The 27,318-nt window shown below is 40.8% G+C and overlaps 1 protein-coding gene across 1 annotated transcript; it reads right to left on the bottom strand.

The window, feature by feature from the left end:
* Positions 1 to 620: 620 nt before the first annotated feature.
* LOC141626799 (MADS-box protein CMB2-like) lies at positions 621 to 26,731 on the bottom strand. Its single transcript, XM_074440443.1, has 7 exons — positions 26,474 to 26,731; positions 26,290 to 26,356; positions 2,361 to 2,422; positions 1,928 to 2,027; positions 1,501 to 1,542; positions 1,345 to 1,389; positions 621 to 951 (listed from the first exon to the last, which is right to left on the bottom strand). The coding sequence occupies exons 1-7, from the start codon at positions 26,659 to 26,661 to the stop codon at positions 823 to 825; spliced, it is 633 nt and encodes a 210-aa protein (XP_074296544.1). The 5' UTR covers positions 26,662 to 26,731; the 3' UTR covers positions 621 to 822.
* Between the last annotated feature and the right edge of the window lie 587 nt (positions 26,732 to 27,318).

The raw sequence follows: 27,318 nt of genomic DNA, 5'->3' as shown, positions 1-27,318 counted from the left end.
GTTGGCCACGTCACTGATCCGCTGCACTTGCTTTGTTCCAATCATTAGATGCCACGTCATCGGGTGGATTTTGGGTGAAAAATAACCCAAACAGTATACAATTACAAGATTTATAAGCATTACTTTTTCCGTACCATTGTGTAAAGTTTCAAATGCGACTAGAGGAGAGTCTTGCTTAGATAATCCAAAATGTATATTTAAAACAAATCAACTTATTGGCATCAAGAAGAAATCGCAATGAACTTCAATCTTGTTATATGTTTGAAATATTTTCTACATGGTATATTCAGATAGACCATCAAACTCAATTTAATCAGATAGAACATCAAACTCAATCCAACACTTCTGGTTCCTAGTACTTAAGATTTATAACGTATGTTTGAAGCTGCCTTTAGCCTCAAATTATCACCCAAAGCTACATCAATTCACAATTGAAATGTTCCTAAGAAAGTTGACACTGAAAACTGTCATAAACTGCAATTTAATAGACCAACACAGTACAACAATATTCAGTACGCGATATATACGACTCTGAATTTTAAATACGTTGTCAGTCACTATTTCTTTACGTTTAACACGACACTGTCAACCACGATATTGCAAATTAACCGAGTTCAGGCTATCACGAACTAATCACATTTAATCATAAGTCTCAAACCACTGGTTTATATTCGAGACAACATGGCCTAGTTTCCATCACACGAAACATCCACAAGAGCAGATTACACATTAGTTAGAGGGTAATTTAAGTAGCTCAAATATATGAGAAAAGCACAAAGTCAAGCAAGGTTGCAAATCATGATCGGAGTAAGCATTGATACATTAGTGAGGGTGGCGACTCAAAGCAAATAAGTTGGCTGCTGCTCTTTCATTTCCATACATACTTGCACCGCCGTAGTTCCTCAGTTCGCCGTCTCCTATCCCAAAGTGTGCTCCTCTAAATTTCGCTTCCTTCATTTTCAGAACTATTAGTTAGACTCGCGTTTAGACGTAATCAGTGACAGAGCAAAAGGGCTTGTGGTGGCATAGCAATGTCAACTTTTAAACTGAATTACTAATTAGTTAACGAAATTTTTAATCTTGTCAATTTATATATTAGCCCTCCAAATATCGAATCTTGTCCGCAATGTAATTCTAGTAATGACGAAACAAGAAAACACAATTTGTTGACAACTTTTATTATGTTTCCACTTTATGTAAGCGAGTTTAGCTAGTAAAGTTGTGAAATATGGTACTCATGACCTGAGTTCATGTCCCACCATCATCAAATTTTCCCTCGTGGGCTAAAAAATTGGAAGTTTAAGAATTTTGGATTTCAAGATTTCGTAGTAGTAAACTACTTACAAGATCCATGAGGAGATCTCCATGCCTTTCTTCAAGGTTCTTTACCTGAAAAGAGTGAAAAGGATTGATAATGGTTTAGGATTATGTAATTAATTAATGACATAAAGAAAGAAGGCTAAAATAATTGTGAATTATAAAAGTGACAAATTAGCTAACCTTCTTCCTAGTTGTCCCTGTTTGATTCTTGATCACATGATACTGCAATTAATAACATTTACTAATTTAAGTAGTTTCATACACGTCTTCAGAGATGATGAATTAGGAACCCAAGATGTCTTAGCCTCATGGTTAAGAGTTAAGATTGAGAAGGTATCATGTGCCCAGATTAATCCCCCTCCTCTATATTGTACTCTTAATAAGCTTGTGGCTTATTCAACAAACAAAACAGAAGAGACAATGAAATAGGAGAACTAGACCATGTAACTTTGGGGCACAATATTGAGCTTGTGACCAAATTATAGAAGTTTTCGAGTTTACCACAAGCAGGTTTTGATTCGTATAGGCTGGATATCTAATGCAACACGAAATTCAAACCAATGAGGAGATTTAGTAATGCATGACTTTATACATAAAAGAATTTAACCTTTCTATTACGAATTTCAGTTATAGCTTCCTCCATCTCTTGCTGAAGACCGCGGAGCTCTAGTAGAGTTAGGCCCTCCAAATCTACCCCTATCCTTCGACTACAATGCAGCAAATTAAAATAGCATCATGATCATATATGTGAAAAACTAATTCAATTAACTTAATAATTGTAATCAAGTAACAAGACAAGTTACATGGAATTAATGGCTTGAGTGTAGTGGAGTGCGGGAGTGCCTCAAAGCGTTGCAATGGCAACGAATTGAGAGGTCTCGAGTTCGACTCCCTACACGGGAGTGATGCGGTTACTTGTCATCCTAAAGGATGTCTTACATGGCACACGTGGTTTGCAGGGTATCGCATGTGCCCGGGGGATTCAACCCCTCGTCACCAAAAAAAAAAAAAAAAAAAAAAAAAACTGTTTAAAAGGTCACCTAATCTCAGTGCGTAGCATATTATTGAGCTCTAGCAACTTTCTCTGCTGCTCTTGCATCCTCTGCATTAAAACCAATATGATCATAAATTGAAACTTGGAGTTTCTTTTTCATTACAATCATACCCTTATCTCAATCATTTGTTTATTTTGATTAAAATATCTCTCACAAGTCACAAATGTTAAAAAAAAAAAAAAAAAAAAAAAAAAAAGGATATTCTCCGATATACCCTCGAGTTTTTCGGTTTTCTACGTTGTATCCCTATATTTTTGAAATTCTATAGTATACCCCTGAACTCTATACACTAGTCTATACAATGACCCTTTTTATTGTCTTTGATAACTTAGTTTCTTTATTGACCTATTAAATCGTTTATTTACCCTTCTTATTACTCAATAACTTACTAATTTACTTATTAGCATTGGCGGATTCACGTTGTAGTATACGGTGTCCTAGGACACCCCGAAGTTAGAAATTAATTTTGAGAAAGTATGTGATTTGGAGAGGACACCTCAAAGCATTAATTTGGACACCACAAAATTGTCCTTACTTGTCTAACTTTACTAATAAAAAAAGAGTATTACAATACCTGATAGAGTCAAATTGTGTCGAGTCATTAGGGCCTTTTTAGACCAAGTTGTTTAGATTAAGGGTCTTGTTAGTCGGAATAATGAGTTAATCCTCCCGTCCCAATGATTGTGATGACTAAAGCATTTTGACTCAAGTGTGGAGCTTTGTATAAGAGGAAGACCCGAAATCCCGAGAGCGAGCCCCTAGCCACACTCGTAGACAAGCAATCACGTGGAAACGGCATTGGATTGCCCAACTTCGGAGTCACCATCCCTTGATAGGAAGATTGGAGGGTAAATCTTGAAGAAGTTGCAAAAGGAAGTGAAGCTTTGAAGCGAAGAGGCAGACCCGAACGCAGCCTGCGTCATATAAACGCAGCCTGCGCCCTTTTACGCAGGCCTGCGGAATGTGACGCAGCCTGCGTCCCTCTCAGTGAAGTTGATTTACCGTGCTTAAGCATTTGGGTGAAAGCAAATCCGTGTTTAACCTAGATGGGGGTGCAGCCCTATAAATAGTTCACATTTTGGAGACCTAAATCTGATCTTGTTTAGCAATAATTTCAAAACTTGTTTTGTTAAGAGAACTTGGTATTGTTAGGAAGAAAGTTGTAATATTTTGGCATTGGATGTTAATCTTTCCGCATTTCTTGGGTTTTTCTAAGGATATGGAAGGCTAATCCTTCCCTTGCTTGGTGTAATTCATCCAAAGTCTCCAACTTCGGTATTATAAGACTCTTTTAATCTCTTCTTATTTATCTATTGATCTTTCCTTATGCTTAATTCTTATGTTGAGTAGATGAATGTTAGAATTGATCACTCTTGCATCTTGTTTACCCAATTATTGCAAATTCTAGAGAAATGGTTTAATCTATCTAGGATTATTTGGAGCAAGCTTGTTTTATGTTGATTTGGTTTAAAGGATTCATGCAATAAGTAGGAAATTTCATGTCTTTTCTCATTTGTATGGTTTAATCTTGTGAGAATTGATCCTAGCTTCTTATCTTGGCACAACTCTTAATGCTCATGTTCGATTTGCACTCATGGTTTAATGAATTGTTGATTAAACTTGAAGGACATGCATGGATGGTTTAATTTGTGTATGTTAACATCTTGATTTGAAAGTATTGGGTGGATAATACGAGGAGAGTTATAAAAGAGTCAAACTTTACTATTGTTGGTTACCAAGGAAGGATTACACCAAGTCCTCTTTAATATTGAATTCTTTTGCTCACCAAGTGTTTGTTATATTGCTTGTTAGACAAAGATTGCAATTTTACTTTGTTTCATGTTACCAATCAACTCAAAACCCCCCATTTATCTATGTTTATCGATTGTTTGTCATTGCTGATAACCCTTGTTTATAAACTTGTCATTAGTATTCAATAGTTTACAATTCAATTTTTTAGCTTAAAAGTCCTTCTCTTGGGATCGACCCTTACTTGCACTAAATTGCTTTATCCATTAGAATAATCTAGAGTGTAGTTTGGCTTATAAATTGTTAATTTGGTAGTTTAATTCTAGTATTTAGCGACCTACTATTTGGCCTATCAAATTTTGGCGCCGTTGCCGGGGAAGGGCAACATAGCTAGAACTTGAGTTTGTGAATTTATGCTTAGTTGTTTTTATACTCCTCTTGTTGTTAGAAGTAAGTGGAAGTTCTAATTTGTTTTGTGTAGTGTCCAAGTTTATGTTTAGTTCTCAACAAAGTGGTGAATCAACTCCCGTTGAAGAAGACTCATTCGGAGCATACTCTTGGTTGTTTACAAACCCGTGGAATCAAAGACGACCTAGGGAAACCCAAGTTGAGGAAGAACCACTTTCGGTGAACCCCAATGAAGTAAAATATCTTAGAATGGCGAACGATAATAGAACCATTCGTGAGATAAGGGCAAGGAATTACGATGAACAACCTTTATGCATCACATACCCTCCTTTGGGAGCAAATGCCAACTTTGAACTTAAGGGTTTCTTCATTCACAACCTACCCAAGTTCCATGGGCACGCGGGAAATGATCCTAACCGGCACATATCGGAGTTTCACATGATGTGTGAAGGAGCCATTCCAAATGGAGTGACGGAGGACCAATTCAAGCTTCGTGCCTTTCCGTTTTCTTTGTTGGATGCGGCTAAGGATTGACTTTTATATATTACGCCGGGGTCCATAAGTACTTGGAAAGAAATGAAAGCGGCCTTCCTTGAGAAATTCTATCTCGACTCACGCCACAACCGTGCAAAAAAGGCAATCACCACAATAGAGCAAGACCATGGGGAAACCATGTATGAATATTGGGAAAGATTTAAGAGGTTAGTGGCTCAATGCCCATACCATGGGTTGAGTGAGGATGACCTTCTTGTTAACTTTTATGAAGGTTTAGGCCAAGAAGATCAAAGGATGGTCAATTCCGCCACCGGAGGAGGTTTGGAGAACTATTCCATAGCGGATGCTAAGGAGATCATTGAGAGACTTGCCTCAACCACAAGAAATTATGGTAGAAGTCAAAAGGGATCAAGAAATGCATCTTCAATGGGAACCTCCTCCTCTTCTAATCAAAATCTTGAGCAAAGTGTGAATGACCTAACTCACCTAGTGAAGAACATGATAGTGAACAATCCAAACAAGGGAGGAAGTCAAAGGAATCAAGTGGAATGCAACTATTGTCAAGGTCCTCATTTGGAGGAAGCTTGCCCCATAATGATTGAGGAAGGAATTGGGGTGGAAAATGTGAGTGCAATGGGTTATGGAAATTACAATGCTAGGAATCCTTCCGGGGGAGGATATTACAATTATGACCCTAATGGAAACACGTACAATGTTGGGAGTAGAGACAACCCACGTCTTGGTTGGGGTGGTGACACTTCCAAAAGCTTTGTTAATGGCCAATTCAATCACTTGAGAGACCAAAATTCCCGACAAGGTCAAGGTTCCAATTTTCAAGGAAACAGGAATGGAAATTCCAACACCCAAGGTCGTAACCAAGGCCAAGGTCAATCATTCCAATTCGGCAACCAAGGCAACAATACCAATTCTCAAAAGGAACCAAGTGTTCAAGACTTGTTTAAGAACATTTTGCAAGAGCAAGTTAAAACAAACAAGAGGTTTGACAAGATTGAAACCGACAAGGGTGTTAGTGATGCCAAGGTTGCCAACCTTGAGGTCCAACTAAGACAAATTGCCCAAGAACTTGCCAAACAAAACCAAAGGAATTCCAATTTTATTCCCTCCACTACATTCCCTCCTAGGGAAAATGCTAGTGCTATGACATTGAGGAAGGGGAGAACTTTGGAATCCCCTCCAAAGAAGAAGAGAAGGGCCAAGTCACATGAGAGGATTGTTCAAATTGAGGAACAAATTGAAGAAGAGCTTGTAGTTGAAAAGGAGAAAGAGACACCCTCTAAAGCTAATGGAGAAGAGGAGAATAGTCCTTTGAACAAGGACAAAGAAAAGCAAGGAAGCAACAATACCAAAACTCAAATTGAGGAGATCGAAAGGGAATATGTTGTGGAGGTAACTTTTCCTAATGCTCTCACACATTCTAAGAGGGTCGAAAGAGATGTGGATCTCTATGAAACTTTTAGAAAGTGTGAAGTAAACATTCCTTTACTAAATCTTTTGAAGAGTGTTCCGAGGTATGCAAAGTTTCTCAAGGAACTTTGTACACCTAGGAGTAGCCCAAGGAAGGGAACCCAAAGAGTACGGGTGAGTGAACATGTCTCCGCCATATTTAATAAAATCACTTCCCAAAAAGTGTGACGACCCGGGAATGTTCACTATACCATGCTCTATTGGGGACAAGAGTTTCACTCATACTATGTTAGACCTTGGTGCCTTAATCAATGTTATGCCATATGCCCTTTATGAGACCTTGGGACTTCCACCATTGAACAAAACCGATGTAGTGATCCAACTTGCGGATCGCTCAAGCATATACCCGAGGGGAATGGTGGAAGATGTGTTGGTAGAGGTAGATCACTTAACCTTTCCAGCCGACTTCTATGTTCTTGATATGGAAGCCGACTCGAGGGCCACTCCAATCCTTTTAGGGAGGCCTTTTATGAAGACCTCTAAGACCAAGATTGATGTGTCTAACGGAAACCTCACTATGGAGTTTGATGGAAAGAAACTGTAATACCCAGGATATTTAAGGCTCTTGTTGACTGACTCTGTTGACCAAGACTGATCTTGGGGAGGAATGGGGGAAGGACCAAACTTACAACACATATTTCATAGGATGACTTACTCGACCTAGCAGAGGCTACTCGGCCGAGTATCTTCAATACTCGACCGAGTAGAGCCTACTCGGCCGAGTACTCTGGTACTGGACCGAGTATGGCTGGTGTTGACGCGTTAATATAAAACGCAAGTTCGCTAGATTTATTTCATTTCCAATTTTCTCGACAGTTCCTCTTTCTCTAACCCTAGCTTGCCTCCCTCTCCTATCACCCATTTCTACACACTCTCATGAGTATAGGCTAAACCTTCACCAAGAGGAAGGACGGGATTCACTTAGGAAGGATGGCGTGCGTGGTTGTCGTCTGTGCCGCCGTCGAGGCGTGTGATAGGTAAGTTTCTGCCTTGTGCTTCTTTTGCGTAGTTCGTTGAGAATAGTTTTGCAATAAGAATGGTTATCGTTGTAGGATGCGTACTGGAGTCCTGCTTGGCTGTTATATATGTCTTCCATGGTTGTGTCGAGGTAGGTTTTCCTACTCAGTACCGTTAATTGATTGTGATTGTTATTGTTTCATATCTTTTGTTATCTGCTGATCATCGGTGTTTGAGCGTTGTGGTGACGATGTTGGTGTGGAGGTGTAGTGACAGCTGGGGTGCTGTGCGTGTTGTGATTGTGGTGGAGTCACTTGCGGGAGTGGCTTCACACCCTGGTTCGCCCTCCGTGGAACCCGTCACGGGAGGGGATGTGCACATTAAGGGACAGGGATTGTTAGTCGCTCGTTGATGAGCTGGACTAGGTGGGAGGGGCTGCGGTCACCCACTGGCGGCGAGGGTTACCTGTTGCGATGGGTAATCTGGCAGGACTACACACTTTGGTGTGTAGTCGGTTACTGTGCGGGATCGGGAGACTGGGTTTGAGGATGATCAGCTGGTTACATTGTTTACCTGTTTTACATTTGATTAGTCGGTACTGACCCCGTGTTGTTTTGTGGTATCTGCGGTGATCCATTCGGGGATGGTGAGCAGTTGGCTTAACAGGTACTGTTTATTGTGGCTGCTAGGATTGGAGGGATCGAGTCATCACGCTACTAGTCTAGAAGTGCTGTGTCATAAGTGTTGTAGTTTTATCTTTGGTATAAAGAGTTTGTATTGAGTTGTATTGTATAAGATACATTAATATTTCGGTTTTTTCCCATGGTACCCTCGAACTTTGGCAGATTACACATGGTACCCCTTATTTTAAGTTTCTACATATGGTACCCCTATGTTTACCTATTTCTTTCCCAAAATACCCTTCACCAAACTTCCGTCATCACTCCGTTACTCCTTTGTCTAATGACCCCATTTTTTGTTATTTAATACACTAAATCTCCATCATCTAAACATTAATCCTAATTTTATACCATAAACTAACTTTAATATCTAAATTCTCAACCCACCCATTATCATTTATCATCATCTTCTTCACCATCACCCCAAAACGCCTACTTTTTCACCCACCACCAGACCAGCCGCCGCTATCATTATTCAACGATGACGGATTGGCGCTGTCAGGGAGAAACTAAACTCACCATCAATTTCCGCACTCAAATCTATTAATTGAAAGCCACCTACCTCACACCTCCGGCACCGCCGTCGACGAAAAATGACATGGCAACGGCGACGATAACGAAGTGTTTCTCGCACCTCTGTCTCCTCCTTAACCATCCATCACTTTTTCAAACCACCTCTCAATCATAGTCCACCATTACCACCACCGCCTCCACAGAACCACCATCTCTTGAACCCGCCATTACCAGAATCCGCACTACCTCGAAAATCCCCAAAACCCTCCGATCAGCCGCTACCCTCTTGTATCACCTCCTCTCCTTTCACCTTCCCTTCTACCCCTCACTAAACCACCATAACTCTCGTCACCCCACCATCACAATCGCAACCTTTCCCCTCAGTGACCCTCAACCACCAAAAGACCGCAACACCAAAGTTAATAGGCGCGGCCGCCGACCTTAAGAAGCAATAAGAGCAGGGACGCATCTGGGTTGACCGTACGTCGGCCCTATGAAGTGGCGGTGGGTTCCGTTGATTGAGAAACATGGATGATGGCAACTATGGTGGGTTCCGATGATGGAGAGCATATGAATGATGATGAATTGATAATAGAGGGTATGGTAGTGGGTGAAATAGGATTAGTGAATTAAATAACAAAAAAATGGGGTCATTAGTAAAAAGAGTAACGGAGTGATGACGGAAATTTGGGAAAGGGTATTTTGGGAAAGAAAAAGGTAAACATAGGGGTATCATATGTAGAAACTTAAAATGAGGGGTACCATGTGTAATCTGCCAAAGTTCGAGGGTACCATGGGAAATATCCGTTAATATTTTATAATTGTTCTTTTATTGTCTGATTTGATCTACTTCCTCGGGAAACCGAGATGGTGACACCGTCATACACTGGAATGGTCCTTGGTAAGGCGTCCTGGTGTGCGGGGGTGTTACAAAGTGGTATAAGAGCTGACGATTTTGGAACCTGAACCAATGAACCTAATGAATGTTGGGTGTCAACTAAAATAAACCTGGTGTATGTGCGTTGGGAGCCCCAGCCGATGCTAGATTTTGGGTGAGAAGGCGCCCTCATTTCAAAATCATGGCCCCATCGAACTTAAGCCAGACACGGGAATAAGGGTAGCTAGTAAGATTCGTTGGTTGCTTAGTGGTGGTCATTGTGTGCATCTGTGTTTATGTAATGCGTATCAATGTGTATGGAAAAGTCTAGAGTTGGTGAATGAATCGTAGCGAAGAGTGATGAGAGGTAAGCCCATTTAATTGTTCCACAATGGTTGCGTATGTGATAATGGTTGTCTTGTAAATGTTGGTTAAAGGTAAGTATATTATGATTAGCGGAACGTGTAATAATGTAATACATAAGTTAAACCTTGCGGTTACTGTGGTTAAATAGTTACATATGTTTAAGGTGACATGTGAATTGTTCTTTAGTAAAAGTAAGGTATGTAGGTAGAAGTAACGACAAGTTGATGATGTATGTGCAAAAGAATTCGTGTTGGTGTGTGTTAATGTGGTAGAAGTAAGCTCTAATAGTGACGAGCCGGTTGCACGGAACTCCGAACGATGTTATTTATTTTGCAAGAACAATGAAAAATATGATTTCGTCTTCACCTTTGGAAACTCGACCGAGTAGATCATACTCGGCCGAGTATAAAGCTGCTCGCCCGAGTGTCCGTTTGGTGAAAAATTAAAATCGCTACTAACCTTGAAAAATCGACCGACCAAGAAGGATACTCGACCGAGTAGTCGACACTCGGCCGAGTATGCCCGACACTCGACCGAGTATTGTTTTATCGGGACTTAAGTGGGTTATACAAAAACCTTATTCTCGTCCCATTCTTTCTTATTTCCGCCTCCCATCGTCACATTCCTCTCTCTCTAAAACTCTATACCCTACCTTTCTCAAGCTTTTTGGATCAATCCTTGGTGATTAATTCATTCTCCCTTACTATAAATCAACCCAAGGTAAGGTTTTAATTCGATTTTTCTCTTTGTTTTCAAAGTTATGGTATGATTTCAGCTATACTTCGAATTTCGATTTTGGGCAACTGAAATTGAGACTTCATCTTGTTATTTCTTGGATTTAATCGTATATAAACCTCGTGTATGCCCTTGTTTAAGCAATTTCATGGTTTAAAATTTGATTTCTGTATTCTAGGGTTGCTAAAAATGAAATACTTTCTGTTGTTGTTTATCCTTTGGTTTGAGACAACTTGAAGCTTGTAACCATATAACTTTTAAGGTATTTTGTGATTTTCTGATAAAATTTGTCTTAAAAGATCGTTTCAAAATCTGTATACAATTGAAAACAGTCCGTCTTTTTGCAATAAGAGTTGGTGTGTCAATCCCCTGTTAAAACCTGTTCTTTTGCAGCATGGTGAAAACCAGAGGCCTACCCAACAAAAGAACTCGTGCTAATGTCCAGCTTGAGACGGGTCAGTGAAGCAGTGAACCTGTAGTTCCACCGGTGGAGGCACATCCATCGGTAATTTTCTCTGATTTCAATCTACGTAAGGCTTTTGTGGCCCTTATGCGTCGTCCTTTCCGTCCCACCCGCTGTATTAATCCTGGTATTCTTGAGACTTTAGGGATTAAGGAGGACATATTTCATATCTTTCGGATTCTGGGTATGGAGGGGTTATATCACCTGAGGAAGAAATCTTACCCCCACTTGACCTTGGAGTTTTTGAGCTCCTATGTTTATGACAAGAAGGGAAAGACTGTCTCTTTTCGCCTCATGAATGAGGATCATGAGCTTACCCTAGACGAGTTTGCCGACCATTTGGGTCTAGAGGCCGAGGAGGAAGGGTACCTTAGTGAAGTGGCCAAGAACAGCGGTGCCCCTCTTTACCTTCCATACTTGACTGGCCGACCTACTCCTAGTGCCAGTTCCATGCTAATTAACGATGTTCAGCATGTTGTTCTCCGTATGTTCTTGAGGATGATGACCTGCCTGTTGTATGCGAGGGACGACGTGAGTAAGCTTAATTCTCACGAGGTCATGTTGCTTATGTCTTACCTTAACCTACACCGTCAGAAACCGTTCTATTACAGTGCTCCAGGGGTAGTGTGCTCTAGTCTTGAGCGCATGGCACAGTCCAATACCCGACACATTGCTTGCGGGGCCATAGTGACCCGCCTAGATCAGCGCCTAACGGATTTTGAGGCCCCACCTCCTGAGGGGGATGAGTGTGTAGAGATTGTGCCTACCATGGATACTCAGTACTGGCGTCAGAACAAATGGTTGAGGAAGATGGATGACGGGTCTTATGCCTGGAGGGTGAGGGGATCTATGTGGATGGTGCTTCCAGACGCAGCCCATCTCCCTGTTGTTGACCATTTGGTTGAGTGGGAGCCTTGTGCCATTCCTAGGCCTGAGCCCCAGACCTACCTGATTGACCCAAGGATTCTCTTGGACCTACCTGAGCCTGTCACCGTGCCTGAGGGACAGCAGTAGGCACCTCCCCCACCTCGAGAGCGTCATAGGGTGAGGCAGTCTAGGGCAGACCTGGTTGTACCTGAGCCCTCTTACTCCGCCCCTGACTTCTACCCTTGCCAGTACTCGCCCTACCCCACAGTGCACGACCCCAGGATACTCGGCTGAGCGGATCTCCACTACTTTGGTGCTCCGCAACATGCATGAGATGGCCCATAACCAGGGCATAGGGACACAGCTAGCACAGCCTATCTGGTGGAGAGGACCGGGAGTGGACACGGGAGTATTCCACAGCTACGGAGTTGATCCGAGTTACTGGAGGCCACCAGAGAAGACAGAGTTTGGCTGCCTCGCGGGACCGTGGGGAGCCAACTACGGCAGCCAGCTCGAAGGGGATTACTCAGCAGCAACAGGCTTTCCAGGAGCGGGCAGTTCCGGTGCAGGTACTTCTGGTGCAGGTGGTGACGATGACATGGAGGAGGGTCCTGGTTATTGATCTTGTGTTGTTATATTGCTTGGATTGACTTCTTTGGTGTCGGATTTATTTCTTTTGTGTTAGATTTATTACTTTTGCGTTGGATGTTCACTTTCGGGATTTATTATTTACTGTGGGATGACTGTACTCGGCCATAAGGCCGTTATTTACTTAACTTATCGTGTGGAGACGTGTTGGATTTTGTTATGTTAGGAATTAGTTATGTTTGGTATCGTTGTGAAGAGTTTGGTTGCAGGTTAATTTGTGAATGCTCTACATGATGGCGTCAAAAGCCCTCTGCCTGTCATAACTCGACCGAGTATAGTCACTACTCGACCGAGTAGAGCTTACTCGGCCGAGTATACAAATATACTCTACCGAGTAGAGCTTACTCGACCGAGTAGCCATTCATACTCGGCCGATTACTGCTGATACAGAGACCATGACGTGTGATAGTTATGTGAATTGCAAGAGTTATGTGAATAATTGTATGACGGAATCTGTGGGTGCGCCTTATATTGTCATTTTGTGCAATAAATTGTTCAAAAGATGGACTATGATCATGTCACAGGTATGCGATTGCTTGCATAACATATTAATTTGTGAATGTTTAGTTATATGGTATTGGTTAATATCCAGGAACTTAAATTGTTCAGGGTGATACACGAGCCTTTAAACAAAATAGAAATGTAACACAATACCCAGACGGTGATGTAGCTGTCACCAGTCTTATACGTGTATATGATTGGTTACGGTTATAATCGCTCCAACTGGATGAGTGAAACTAGTGGTTGGTACATGTTTAACCTAAAAGCTTATGAATAAAGTTGCTATCATTTGTTAACCCCATATTTGGATTTATATACACTACATAATTGCGGAAACATTCTGTCTCTATGAGTCACAAGCGTGTAATGTCATAAAGTAAGTTGTGCAACAAGAGTTTATGGGTAATGTCACAGTCATGATGTATGCGTTGGCTTTGGGTACGGGAAGTAGCTAGCGGTGAACTTCGGGGACGAAGTTCCTTTAAGAGGGGAAGAGTAATGTCGCGAGGACAAATGATGAAATTATATCTATAATATTTGAACCACTTCTACTTCTACGTTGGTATTTGGAATCACACTATGTTACACGTTATTATTGAAGTTCATTAAGTTTCCTTGAAGTTGTATCTATGTTATATTGTAGGTAGCTTGAACGTGCAATCTTGTATGGGTGTGTAGGATGTGTACTTTTGGTAGTCGTTGTGTTGCTTTCACCGGATTAGTATACGAAAAACATGTGGTATGGGATTTGAACGTACCTTGCTGTGAGTCTATGTGGGAGTATCCTTTCCGTATATTTTATACCTGTTAACTGTGGTGGTATGTTTGTTGGTTGAATAATGTGATTTGGTGGTAGTATCGAGTACGGCCGGAGTTCGTATGTCGTTATGTGTGTGGATTGTGTTTTCGGGGTCTTGTTGTTGATGTCGTGGAGACGGAACTTCGGGGACGAAGTTCTTTTTAAGGGGGGAAGACTGTAATACCCAGGATATTTAAGGGCCTTGTTGACTGACTCTGTTGACCAAGACCGACCTTGGGGAGGAATGGGGGAAGGACGAGACTTACAACACATATTTGATAAGATGACTTACTCGACCTAGCAGAGGCTACTCGGCCGAGTATCTTCAATACTCGGCCGAGTAGAGCCTACTCGGCCGAGTACTCTGGTACTCGACCGAGTATGGCTGGTGTTGACGTGTTAATATAAAACGCAAGTTCGCGAGATTTATTTCATTTCCCATTTTCTCGACAGTTCCTCTTTCTCTAACCCTAGCCTACCTCCCTCTCCTATCACCCATTTCTACACACTCTCATAAGTATAGGCTAAACCTTCACCAAAGGAAGGACGTGATTCACTTAGGAAGGATGGCGTGTGTGGTTGTCGTCTGTGCCGCCGTCGAGGAGTGTGATAGGTAAGTTTCTGCCTTGTGCTTCTTTTGCGTAGTTCGTTGAGAATATTTTTGTAATAGGAATGGTTATCGTTGTAGGATGCGTACTAGAGTCCTGCTTGGCTGTTATAAATGTCTTCCATGGTTGTCTCGAGGTAGGTTTTCCTACTCAGTACCGTTAATTGATTGTGACTGTTATTGTTTCATATCTTTTGTTATCTGCTGATCATCGGTGTTTGAGCGTTGTGGTGACGATGTTGGTGTGGAGGTGTAGTGACAGCTGGGGTGTTGTGCGTGTTGTGATTGTGGTGGAGTCACTTGCGGGAGTGGCTTCACACCCTGGTTCGCCCTCCGTGGAACCCGTCACGGGAGGGGATGTGCACATTAAGGGACATGGATTGTTAGTCGCTCGTTGATGAGCTGGACTAGGTGGGAGGGGCTGCGGTCACCCACTGGCGGCGAGGGTTACCTGTTGCGATGGGTAATCTGGCAGGGCTACACACTTCGGTGTGTAGTCGGTTACTGTGCGAGATCGGAGACTGGGTTGAGGATGATCAGTTGGTTACATTGTTTACCTGTTTTACATTTGATTAGTCGGTACTGACCCCATGTTGTTTTGTGGTATTTGCGGTGATCCATTCGGGGATGGTGAGCAGTTGGCTTAGCAGGTACTGTTGATTGTGGCTGCTAGGATTGGAGGGATCGAGTCATCACGCTACCAGTCTAGAAGTGATGTGTCATGAGTGTTGTAGTTTTATCTTTGGTATAAAGAGTTTGTATTGAGTTGTATTGTATAAGATACATTAATATTTTATAATTGTTCTTTTATTGTCTGATTTGATCTACTTCCTCGGGAAACCGAGATGGTGACACCGTCATACACTGGAATGGTCCTTGGTAAGGCGTCCTGGTGTGCGGGGGTGTTACAGAAACTCACTTACAACATATATGATGCCATGAAACAACCTAGCGATTCACATTCTTGTTATTTCTTGGATATCTTTGAACCAATTGTTTCACAAGTATATAATTTGTGTCAAAGGGACCCCCTTGAGGTTGTCCTCACTAACGATTTGGAGCAAGAAGGTATGCGGGTAGTGTTGTCTAATGATGTGCAGGAATATTCAGAGGACTTGGACGAAGAAGAAGAACTTGAAGATGGGGTGTCATTTTCAAAAGAGCAAGAAGAAAGTCCACGAGGCAGTCTGAGACGCAGCTTGCGTCACTCAACGCAGCCTGCGCCCCTGAACGCAGCCTGCGTTCTCCTCTGGTTACGGCTGAAATGTTGGCCTCTCAAGAACATAGATCCCTTGCACCTTTTCTCCCCTTGGATGCTAACCTTGAAAGACCACTCCCCTCCATCTGAAAACCCCCGAAACATGAACCAAAACCCCTACCAAATCATCTCAAATACATTTTCGTGGGGGAAGACAATACCCTTCCATTAATCATTTCAAACCAACTCAAAGAAAAGCAAGAGGAGAGGTTAGTTGCCATGTTGAAAAAGCATAAGGAAGCCTTTGGGTGGAGCATTGCCGACATTAAAGGAATAAGTCCAAGATTCGGTTAGAAAAAGAGGCTAAACCCGTGAGACAAGCGCAAAGAAGACTCAATCCACCTATGATGGAGGTGGTGAAAGAAGAGGTAATCAAGCTCCTTCAAATGGGAATCATCTACCCCATTAGTGATTCCCAATGGGTAAGTCCTACTCAAGTCGTGCCTAAGAAAGGGGGGTGACGGTAATCGAAAACTCCCAAGGGGAATTGATCCCTACCCGTTTACAAATGGGATGGAGGGTGTGTATCAATTATCGCCGCCTCAACCAAGTCACTTTGAAGGACCATTTCCCCCTACCCTTTCTAGATCAAATGCTAGAAAGGTTAGGAGGTAAAGAGTACTATTCTTTTTTGGACGGGTACTCCGGGTATTTTCAAATCCCCATACACCCCGAGGATCAATCCAAAACAACATTTACTTGCCCATTTGGTACTTATCCTTACCGTCGCATGCCCTTTGGATTGTGCAATGCCCCCGGCACATTCCAAAGGTGCATGATGAGCATCTTCTCGGATTATGTAGAGCGTATCTTAGAAGTCTTCATGGATGACTTCACCATCCATGGAGACTCATTTGACTCGTGTCTAGACCACCTCGCTATGGTCCTAACACGGTGCATAGACTCTCACCTCATTTTAAATTCTGAAAAGTGCCACTTAATGGTGAGTAGCGGTATCGTGTTAGGGCATATAGTGTCGCGAAGAGGGATTGAGGTGGATACGGCTAAGGTGGAGGTGATTAAGACCTTGCCATATCCATCTAATACTCAAGACGTGAGGTCGTTCTTGGGACATGCAGGATTTTATAAACGATTTATTAAGGATTTCTCCAAGATCGCTAATCCCTTGTGCAAACTATTGCACAATGATGTGGAGTTTGTGTTTGATGCTCATTGTAGGGAAACATTTGACCTATTGAAGGAGAGACTTGTTTCGGCCCTAATCATTCAAGCACCCAAGTGGGATCGGCCCTTTGAGATCATGACCGATGCAAGCGACTTTGCCATTGGGGCCGTATTGGGACAAAAGGATGATAAAGCTCCATATGTCATTCAATATGCCTCATCCCTCCTCAATGATGCCCAAAGGAATTACACTACCACCGAGAAGGAATTCTTAGCGGTAGTGTATGCTCCAGAGAAGTTCCGATCATACTTGCTAGGAATCAAGGTTATTGTATACACCGATCACAAGTCCATCACTCAACTTGTGAGCAAGAAGGATACCAAACCAAGACTAATGAGATGGGTTCTCCTCCTAAGCGAGTTTGACATAGAGATTAGAGAGAAAAAGGGATTGGCAAATGTGGTGGCCGACCACCTAAGTCGACTACAACTCAATGATCATCAAATGCAACAAATGGGGGTAGTTGATGGAAGTTTGCCTCACGAGTCTCTTTATGGTTTGAGAATGACGGAACCATGGTATGCAAATTTGGTAAACTACATGGTAACAAAGAAGTTTCCACCCTCATTTTCATCAAGTCAAAGAAATAGGATCAAGGCTGATGCTCGATTCTACATATGGGATGACCCGTACCTATGGAAGATGTGTCAAGATCAAGTTATTCGGCGTTGTGTACCGGATGTAGAAATCTCATCTATCATCAAACATTGCCACGAGTACGCTTGTGGGGGTCACTTTGGGCCTCATAGAACGGCACGTAAGATTCTAGAGTGAGGGTTCTATTGGTCCAAGTTGTTCAAGGATGCTCACATTTTCGTCAATACCTGCGATAGATGCCAACGTTTTGGCAACATCTCACGACGAAACGAAATGCCCCAACAACCGATGCTTTATTTGGAGGTTTTCGATGTGTGGGGAATAGATTTCATGGGGCCATTCCCTAATTCCTATGGATTCCTCTACATCCTCTTGGCGGTTGATTATGTGTCTAAGTGGGTGGAGGCCATTCCCACGAAATGTGATGATGTGACGACGGTGAAAGCATTTGTCAAAAGCAACATATTTTCAAGGTTTGGATTCCCTAAGGCAATTGTTAGTGACAGGGAAACTCATTTTTGCAACAAGGTGATCTCGACTTTACTTCAAAAATATGGTGTGCTCCACAAGATTTCTACAGCCTATCACCCCCAAACAAACGGCCAAGCGGAAGTCTCTAACCGGGAGATTAAGCATATCTTGGAAAGAACGGTCAATCCCGACCGAAAAGATTGGAGCAAGAGGCTTGAAGATGCTCTATGGGCTTATAGAACGGCCTATAAGACCCCAATCGACATGTCTCCATATAGGCTAATTTATGGGAAGGGATGTCACCTCCCCGTAGAAGTTGAACACAAAGCCTATTGGGCGATCAAAGCTTTCAACCAAAATGTCGGTGAGACGGGATTGCACCGAAAGCTTCAAATTCAAGAATTGGAAGAGATTAGACAAAATGCTTATGACAATGCTAGCATTTACAAGGAGAAAGCTCGGTCTTGGCATGATAAAATGGTGACAAGGATAATTTTTGAAGAGGGACAAGATATTTTGGTGTTCCAAAGTCGTCTCAAGAACTTTCCCGGCAAGTTAAGGTCGAGATGGTATGGACCTTACAAAGTCAAGAAATTTTTTCCACATGGGGCGGTGGAGGTGGAAAACCCGACCTCGGGAAAAGTGATAAAGGTCAATGGACAATGGTTGAAGCATTACTTCAAGGGAGTGGAGTTGCAAGGTGAAGAGGATCTTCTTCTAGAAGATCCAATTTATAAAGATTAATTCTCAAGCAAATGACTACGTCGAGCCATCGACATTAAAAATACGGCACAAGTTTGTAAATATTCTCTTTCTATTGTAGAATTTACCGATTTCCTAGATAGAATTTACATTCATGTCATTTAAATTCCGTACATTTAAATCCTTGTTAAACATTAAATTGCATCAAAAATACATGGAAGTTACTAATACTCTTGTGGAGATTTGATGGTCTAGTGAGTATGGGAAAACGCGTTGAAAAGGGTCGACTCGGCAATTTGGATGTGAAGGATGATCTAAGTGTGGGGGAGACTCCCTTTAGCAAAAGAAAGAAAAGCTACAAGTCAAAATTCGAGCTCACGGGCAGACGCAAACGCAGCCTGCGTCATATGACGTAGCCTGCGTCGTCCTACGCAGGCTTACGTTGTTTGACGCAGCCTGCGTCCCAGGCTGAACAGTGCTGCTTTCTTTGCTAAAAATACCACGAAATAGCAAACCCCCGTTCATAGTTCCGGAAAAATTATACCTTCCTTCCTCAAAACTTTTTTTTCCAATTCACCCCCAAATCTCCTAAACTACCTTCAAATCCCACAAATCATCACCTTCAATCCTTTCCCCTTATCACAACTCAATCCATTTTGTGACTACCACCATCAAATACCACCCTCTACACACTTTTGACAAATTTTGCCCAAAAACCTCAAGAACCCTAGCTTTTGGAAATCCATTAATTCAAGCTTGAAGTTGGAATTCAAGGGTCCAAGACGGGTTTGGGAGCAACTAAGAGCATCAAGGAGCATTTCTTTGTTGAAATCGGGAAGGTATAACAACCTAACTCCACTTTCAATTTTATGCTCTTGTATTAATCCGAAAATTGCTTTACTTAGTATCTTTATAGGATTCTTGTCGATCTCTTGTTGCTAAGTTTGTTGTTAGTGATCAAATTTTTCTGGGTGAGGTAGAGGAAATCATCAAACACAAATTTTTCAGAAATTACAAAGTGTGCACACCAAGTGTTTGTTGATTTGCCTCATTGAGTGAAAAACTGTCTTGAGTGGTATTTGCATTGCTTTTAATCTTGCAAGGAAGTATAAGAATGGCTCCCAAGATGTCAAAGTTGTTTGGAAAAGGGAAATCTAAGAAAAGATGTGTTGAAGCATCCGATTCGGATGTTGAGGAAGTTTTCATGGGGCATGAGGGCATGACCGCCGCCTAACTGAAAATTTGGAACAAGTTCTTCTCCCCTAAGCCACAAAATGTTGTCACAACCAAATTTTTATGGCCCACAGCTTTGAAAAAGCTTGGCCTCTATGACTCCACATTCCCTTTACTTGCTAAGGTAGGGTTAGAGGCCTATCTCCAAAATGACACTTGGGACAACACATACCGGTCATACACTTACGAGTTCCTCACCACATTAACCGAACTTGACATGGATGAGAGTGATGAGCGGTCCTAAAAGTTTAGACTCCATCAAAAATGGTATGATTGCACCCTTTCACAAGTGAGGGAGATATTAAAAATAACCAAAAATCCCGAACCCATCATGGCTAGCAAAAGAACCACCACCAAAGACGACAAAATATCCGCCTAACCAATCCCCCACTCCGCATACTTCCCCGTTTCCTTATCACCCTTTTCACAGCCTTGGGAGAGCCAACCAAGGTGAGTGAGACGGTAAAACTTTATTTGTGGACCATGCTCCCCGAGGGAGTAGGCATTCCGGATTGGGCTAAGTTATTCATGGATGCATGCTTGCATCACAAATTGAAAACGGCGGGTGGAAATATACATTGTGGTGGACTTGTGACCTTCTTTGTCCGTCATTTCCATGGTCAAATTCCCGAAAGCCAAGCGGCGAATGAAGCTAGGGACATTTGTTATTACAACGAATTTGCCCTTCAAGAGTGCCATATGTTTCGAATCCTTCCTACGGTACCACTTTCGGGTCATTGGCTTGGAAATAATGGGTTGTCTTATCTCCGGTTACCTCCCATTACAACCCTACCTAGGGGACCCACGGCCCGTCATTTCTATTGCCGTTGGGATCCCGACATTGAGAGAGAGCAAGGAAAAGCACCATCTCAAAGGAGGGTGGCTCAAATGGTTGCGGAGAGACAAAGAGAAGAGAGGGAGGATGAAAGAAGAGAAGAAGAGAGGGAGATTGAAAGAATGGCAAGTTTAGTCATCAACAACCGGGTATGCAATCACCTTTTGTGCAAGACACTCCAATGCATGAAGCCGGAGGTTCCACTACTCCCACCATGGAACCTTGGCAACATCAAATGTTTAAATATTTTGAGGACACCCGGGGGACTTTGGCAGAAATTAGTGGGAGGGTTGAGAGCTCCCATTCTTGGCAACAACAACATGGGCCAAGATTGGAGAGTTTGGGACAATTTCAAAGGGCTTTTGAAGAGCATAAACGGTTGGGGGATGAGGCCGAATTGGCCCAAATGAAGATGCTCGAGGGAATAGCAAGGAGGCAAGAAGAGTCTTTCACTTGGCAACAACAACAAGCCAAGCTTTGGGAAGACAATCAAGCCATGTAGAGAGCTCAAAACGAGTGGCGAGAGCAAGTGAGTCACCAATTTGGGGTGCAAAACGAAAGGCACCACCAATATATTGAAGATTCCTACCATGATGCTCAAGCCCAAGAGGATTCCTTTAGCCTCATTCAAGGCCTATTTGGCATGACCCTCCACCAACATGAACCCCACTACCAACCCACCATTAGTGAGTCCCAAGTTGATGAAGCCTACATGAGGGCTAAAAGAGAAAGAGAAAGAAGAGAAAGAAGAAGAAGAAACCAAGGGGCATATGAGCAAGGTGAAGGCTCGGGCCCCTCTAACAACTACTCTTGAGAAGGTGATGACACTCCTCCACATTGAGGACAATGTGGCATGTAAGTGTGGGGAGTGAGATGTTTGTAACATATGTACATTCATGTTTTTGATGTAAAAAAAAAATCCCGGCTAGGTGAAAACCCACAAGGGTGGGCACCTAAGGCAAGAATTGGAAGGTGGCCGAGGACGGAACGAAAACCCGAAAGGGCGTTCCGGGTAAAATGAATAAATGAGATGCGAGCCACCATGAGGGGCAAGGAAAAGCTAAGGTGAATACCCGAAAGGGAAGCTTAGGCAAAATGAGGGATAAAAAAAAAAAAATTGGAGGGATAAGAAGGGAGTGATAAGGAGGGTCTTGGAAGGAGGCTAGGTTTAGGATTTAATTTCTTTTGAGTCACGAAAATTTGTCCCAAATTGGTGGATTTTTAACTTGCCTACTTGTGTTGTTGATGTTTAAGGGAGTTTGGCCAACCAAGTAGCATAATTTCACTGCATGGAGTGATAAGGGGGTGTTATAAGTGGTGACGAGAGATATGAATTGTAATAGGAGGATGAGAGGTCACCCTGCTATTGCCTTGGGATAAGGCAAGGGTGACCATGACTGCTTTGGAGAGATAATAAGGGTGGATTTGAATGAGGAGTCGGAGTTGGAGTTGTGTCGTGTCCTTGTTTGAGGGATGAGATAAGGCGGGGGAGTGAGAGAAGAGAGAGCGTCAAAAACTTTTGAGTCTAGATTTTCTTTTTAATCGGTGGATTGTTCAAGAGGGAGATATAAGAAGGAAGAGGTAAGGGAAGAGTGATCGGATTCTCCTACACTCACTTGACGGACTTGTGTACCTCCCTACTTAGTCTTGAGTTTTACTCGGCACGAGTAAAGTCCAAGTGTGGGGGAATTTGATAGAGTCAAATTGTGTCGAGTCATTAGGGCCTTTTTAGGCCAAGTTGTTTAGATTAAGGGTCTTGTTAGTCGGAATAATGAGTTAATCCTCCCGTCCCAATGATTGTGATGACTAAAGCATGTTGACTCAAGTGTGGAGCTTTGTATTGGAGGAAGACCCGAAATCCCGAGAGCGAGCCCCTAGCCACACTCGTAGACAAGCAATTACGTGGAAACGACATTTGATTGACCAACTTTGGAGTCACCATCCCTTGATAGGAAGATTGGAGGGTAAATATTGAAGAAGTTGCAAAAGGAAGTGAAGCTTTGAAGCGAAGAGGCAGACCAGAACGCAGCCTGAGTCATATGACGCAGCCTGCGCCCTTTAACGCAGGCCTGCGGAATGTGACGCAGCCTGCGTCCCTCTCAGCTTTGTGAAGTTGATTTACCGTGCTTAAGCATTTGGGTGAAAGCAAATCCGTGTTGAACCTAGATGGGGGTGCAGCCCTATAAATAGTTCACATTTTGGAGACCTAAATCTGATCTTGTTTAGCAATAATTTCAAAACTTGTTTTGTTAAGAGAACTTGGTATTGTTAGGAAGAAAGTTGTAATATTTTGGCATTGGATGTTAATCTTTCCACATTTCTTGGGTTTTTCTAAAGATATGGAAGGCTAATCCTTCCCTTGCTTGGTGTAATTCATCCAAAGTCTCCAACTTCGGTATTATAAGACTCTTTTAATCTCTTCTTATTTATCTATTGATCTTTCCTTATGCTTAATTCTTATGTTGAGTAGATGAATGTTAGAATTGATCACTCTTGCATCTTGTTTACCCAATTATTGCAAATTCTAGAGAAATGGTTTAAACTATCTAGGATTATTTGGAGCAAGCTTGTTGTATGTTGATTTGGTTTAAAGGATTCATGCAATAAGTAGGAAATTTCATGTCTTTTCTCATTTGTATGGTTTAATCTTGTGAGAATTGATCCTAGCTTCTTATCTTGGCACAACTCTTAATGCTCATGTTCGATTTGCACTCATGGTTTAATGAATTGTTGATTAAACTTGAAGGACATGCATGCATGGTTTAATTTTTGTATGTTAACATCTTGATTTGAAAGTATTGGGTGGATAATAAGAGGAGAGTTATAAAAGAGTCAAACTTTACTATTGTTGGTTACCAAGGAAGGATTACACCAAGTCCTCTTTAATATTGAATTCTTTTGCTCACCAAGTGTTTGTTATATTGCTTGTTAGACAAAGATTGCAATTTTACTTTGTTTCATGTTACCAATCAACTCAAAACCCCCCCTTTATCTATGTTTATCGATTGTTTGTCATTGTTGATAACCATTGTTTGTTTATAAACTTGTCATTAGTATTCAATAGTTTACAATTCAAATTTTTAGCTTAAAAGTCCTTCTCTTGAGATCGACCCTTACTTGCACTATATTGCTTTTTCCATTAGAGTAATCTAGAGTGTAGTTTGGCTTATAAATTATTAATTTGGTAGTTTAATTCTAGTATTTAGCGACCTAATATTTGGCCTATCAATACCCAACTCAAAACATATGAGCCTATAGTTTGTAGCCTAAATCTCCTAAATATATATAAGTTAAAATATCATTTAACTAGTGTAATTCTTATGAATATATTTTTTGTCAACGCATTGTACAACAAACAAGTCTCCCTGAAGGATGAATTATTTCTGTCTAAAATCACGAAGAAAAAAATATAACCATTTTGTAATAAAGTATGAGCGCCTTTTTTATAAAAGCCTACTAGATCAATTTTCTAACAAATTATTAACAATTTTAGCCGTAACTTTTAGGCGACAACATTTTTTCATTAACGATCACTTTTTATTACAAAATGGCAACATACTTCGTCTCAATTTAAAAATACACCCGTTTGAAATGAGAATTTGCATTGTAAAGTATATTATCCAATAGATTGATGTTAATTTCTGGTTAATAGGTCTACTAGCTCCAATTCTTTGAAAATGTCCTACTTTTAAGATTTGTGAGGAATATTTCAATTAAATGGGTCAATTCCTATGAATCAAGGGACTATTAACATGAATTTTTTAGGGATTTAAATTTTGTTCATAGAAATTTAACATTTTAATATAATTTGAACAAGAAGTTTATCAAAAGTTTTAATAAATAGTAGTTATAATATTAACTATTTTTAGTAATTAACGAGTAGACAAGTACGTAGTATAAAAGAAAGACGATTCAAAATTCAACCCAGTCTCCCCGCTAGGGCTGGGTACCGGTCCAAAACCGGACTGGGCCGGACCGGATTATAAAAATTTCAGACCGGACCTGAAAAATTCCGGTCCAATACCGACCGGACCGGTTGGACCAAAATTAATTTTACATACCTACTTTTTCAAATTCCGGTCCATAAATCCGGACCCATTGGACCGGATTAAGTAGACCCTCAATGTATTTTTAATTAATATTTTAAGGAAAGAAATAAAATAAAAATAATTTCGGGCTTTTCGGTCTGGACCGAAAAATTCCGGTCCAAGACCGGAAACCGAAATCTTAAAAAATGGTGGACTGGGACCGGACCGGTCCATTTTTCCGGTCCGGACCAGATGTTGCCCACCCCTACTCCCTGCGCCACCATCCATGACTAGTGAAATTTTGATACTTATATCCGCCGTAGCGACATACCAAAGCTCTACATCTACCCTCTCCATAAGGACCATAACTGCGCAGATGACGTGAGTACAATGTAATAATACGCACTTCGCTAAATTCGAAAGGGACCCAATGAAAAAATAATTCCGGATCCGCCAATGCTTATTAGTTTGTCGAATTGCCCATTAACCTACCAAATAGCATACGAATCTAACTAAAAGTTCATCAAATCTCCATTATCATGTCAGAAATCACAACAGATGTTTTTAATAGTGGTTTGTGCTTATTAAAAGTGATTTAAGATGTTTCTCAGGAGAGGGATACAATATTAATAAATCAGAATAAAGGTCAAACTACGGTTGTTTGGTTGGTTGTTCGACATTGATAAAGTTAATGAAAAGTAAACAAGGTCATGAAAAGAGGGGTACAACATAGAAAACCGAATAACTTGAAGTACACCGTAGAATATCCAAAAAAAAAATGCAAACAATGTTTGAAACGGATTGTATCTTCGAGTTACATATTTGATTTAGTCTAATACAAGCCAAACAAAACTTAACCAAACTCGAATAAAACACATGACATGAGTGACTTTGAGTACCTAACTTAGCTAAACAAGGTAACCATCCTATAACAATTAAGTACTCGATTCTATAAATTTAGGATCTCAATTCAAAACAAGAATTTCATAGATATAACAAACTAATAAAAAACTCTTAACCTAGTGTTTAAGACCTATTTATCATGACAATAAGTCACACATTCCAATCTTCCTCCCCATATATTGGGGTAAGTGGATTATATATTTGATGTTGTATAATTTTTGAGCTTTAAGATAAACTTTTTGAGTTTTAATCTAATTTTTTTGACTTTTATTATAAAGTTTTTGAGTTTATTTACTTAAACTTTAATCTCAAAAAGTTACATTATAACTCAAAAAAATTACATATAAACTCAAAAAAATTTGATTTTTGAAATCATAAAACTAGATGTAATCTATAAACTTTATAGTACTCGAAAAAAATACACAAAACTCAAAAAATTATTAAGTATAATGTAATACATCTGATGTACAATACTTTTTCTCCGTATATTGTATATTTTTTGCGTCTCATTTAACACCATTAAAAAAAATAGATGTAACTAAAAAATTTACCTCCCAATGTTTATGCCAAAGATCAACACCCTCAATCTTCTGGTACTCATCGTACATCTTCTTAAGCCTTAATGATCAAATAACAACGACAAAAAAGTAATTTCAATACCAATTAGGGTTTCGATATCAAAGACAAACCAAAAAGCGATAGGGAATTATCGGGTGTTTAGAAAAAAAGACATACGAGACACCGGGGCTAAGGAAATGGTGCAATTTGTGGGTGCTAGAGATCATAAGAAGAGAAACCTTAGCATCACACAAAACAGTAAGCTCTTGAGCTTTTTTCAGAATCCCATTTCTTCGTTTTGAGAAAGTTACTTGCCTATTTGTTTTGTTCTCTATTTTCTTTATCTCTAACTTTCCTCTTCCCATTTTTTCCACCCAATTTTTTTCTCGCACTACAAAATCGGAGGAATTATTAATAATGGAAAGTGGGTTTGATATGTTTTGTGGTTGTCATGAGTTATATGAGTAAATGTGAAAAGTGTTGCCAAAAATGGAAAGGGAAAATGGAAAGTAGGAAGTGGATGTTACCTAAAAAAAGGAAAGTTTAATCCGTGAAAACTGAAAACTAAAATTGATGCTTTGAGTCTTTTGATGTGCTTTTTTGAGATGATTAGACATTACGTTAACTTATTTATTTTGTGTGGTTGCTTTTGAGTATGATATGGTTGAGTGTATTGCTTGTTGCCTTGTTGTAGTGGAGGTAACTATGTACTTGTAGATGTTACGTTCATATTTTTTTTTTGGATATTCTACATGGTATTCCTTAATTTTTCGACTTTTTACATGTTATTTCTACACTTTTTAAAACATATATAGTACCCCTAATTATTGTCATTCTCACTAAGTGTACCTCTAAACTTTATTTTCCGTCAATTAAACTCAGTTTTAGGCGTTAAGTGATTACTTGGACGCGTAACCAAACTTGTCATTTATCATCCCACGACATAAGGACTCTATTAGACTTAATATCCATCTTTGGACGTGATAATTTGGCAAGGAATCAATAAATTTTCCGTCAAAAAT

Source organism: Silene latifolia, chromosome Y, assembly GCF_048544455.1.
Source record: "Silene latifolia isolate original U9 population chromosome Y, ASM4854445v1, whole genome shotgun sequence".
In the NCBI taxonomy this organism is placed as follows: Eukaryota; Viridiplantae; Streptophyta; class Magnoliopsida; order Caryophyllales; family Caryophyllaceae; genus Silene; species Silene latifolia.
The sequence above is the reverse complement of the archived record's forward strand: the minus strand, read 5'-3'. Positions and strand labels throughout refer to the sequence as shown.

Coding starts and splice junctions, on each gene's coding strand:
- LOC141626799 (XM_074440443.1), bottom strand. CDS start 26,661: ATGGGAAGAGGAAAGTTAGAGATAAAGAAAATAGAGAACAAAACAAAT. Junction 26,357..26,473: donor TTCCTTAGCCCCGGTGTCTC/GTATGTCTTTTT, acceptor TTGATCATTAAG/GCTTAAGAAGATGTACGATG. Junction 1,543..1,927: donor CTGAAATTCGTAATAGAAAG/GTTAAATTCTTT, acceptor TATTAATTGCAG/TATCATGTGATCAAGAATCA.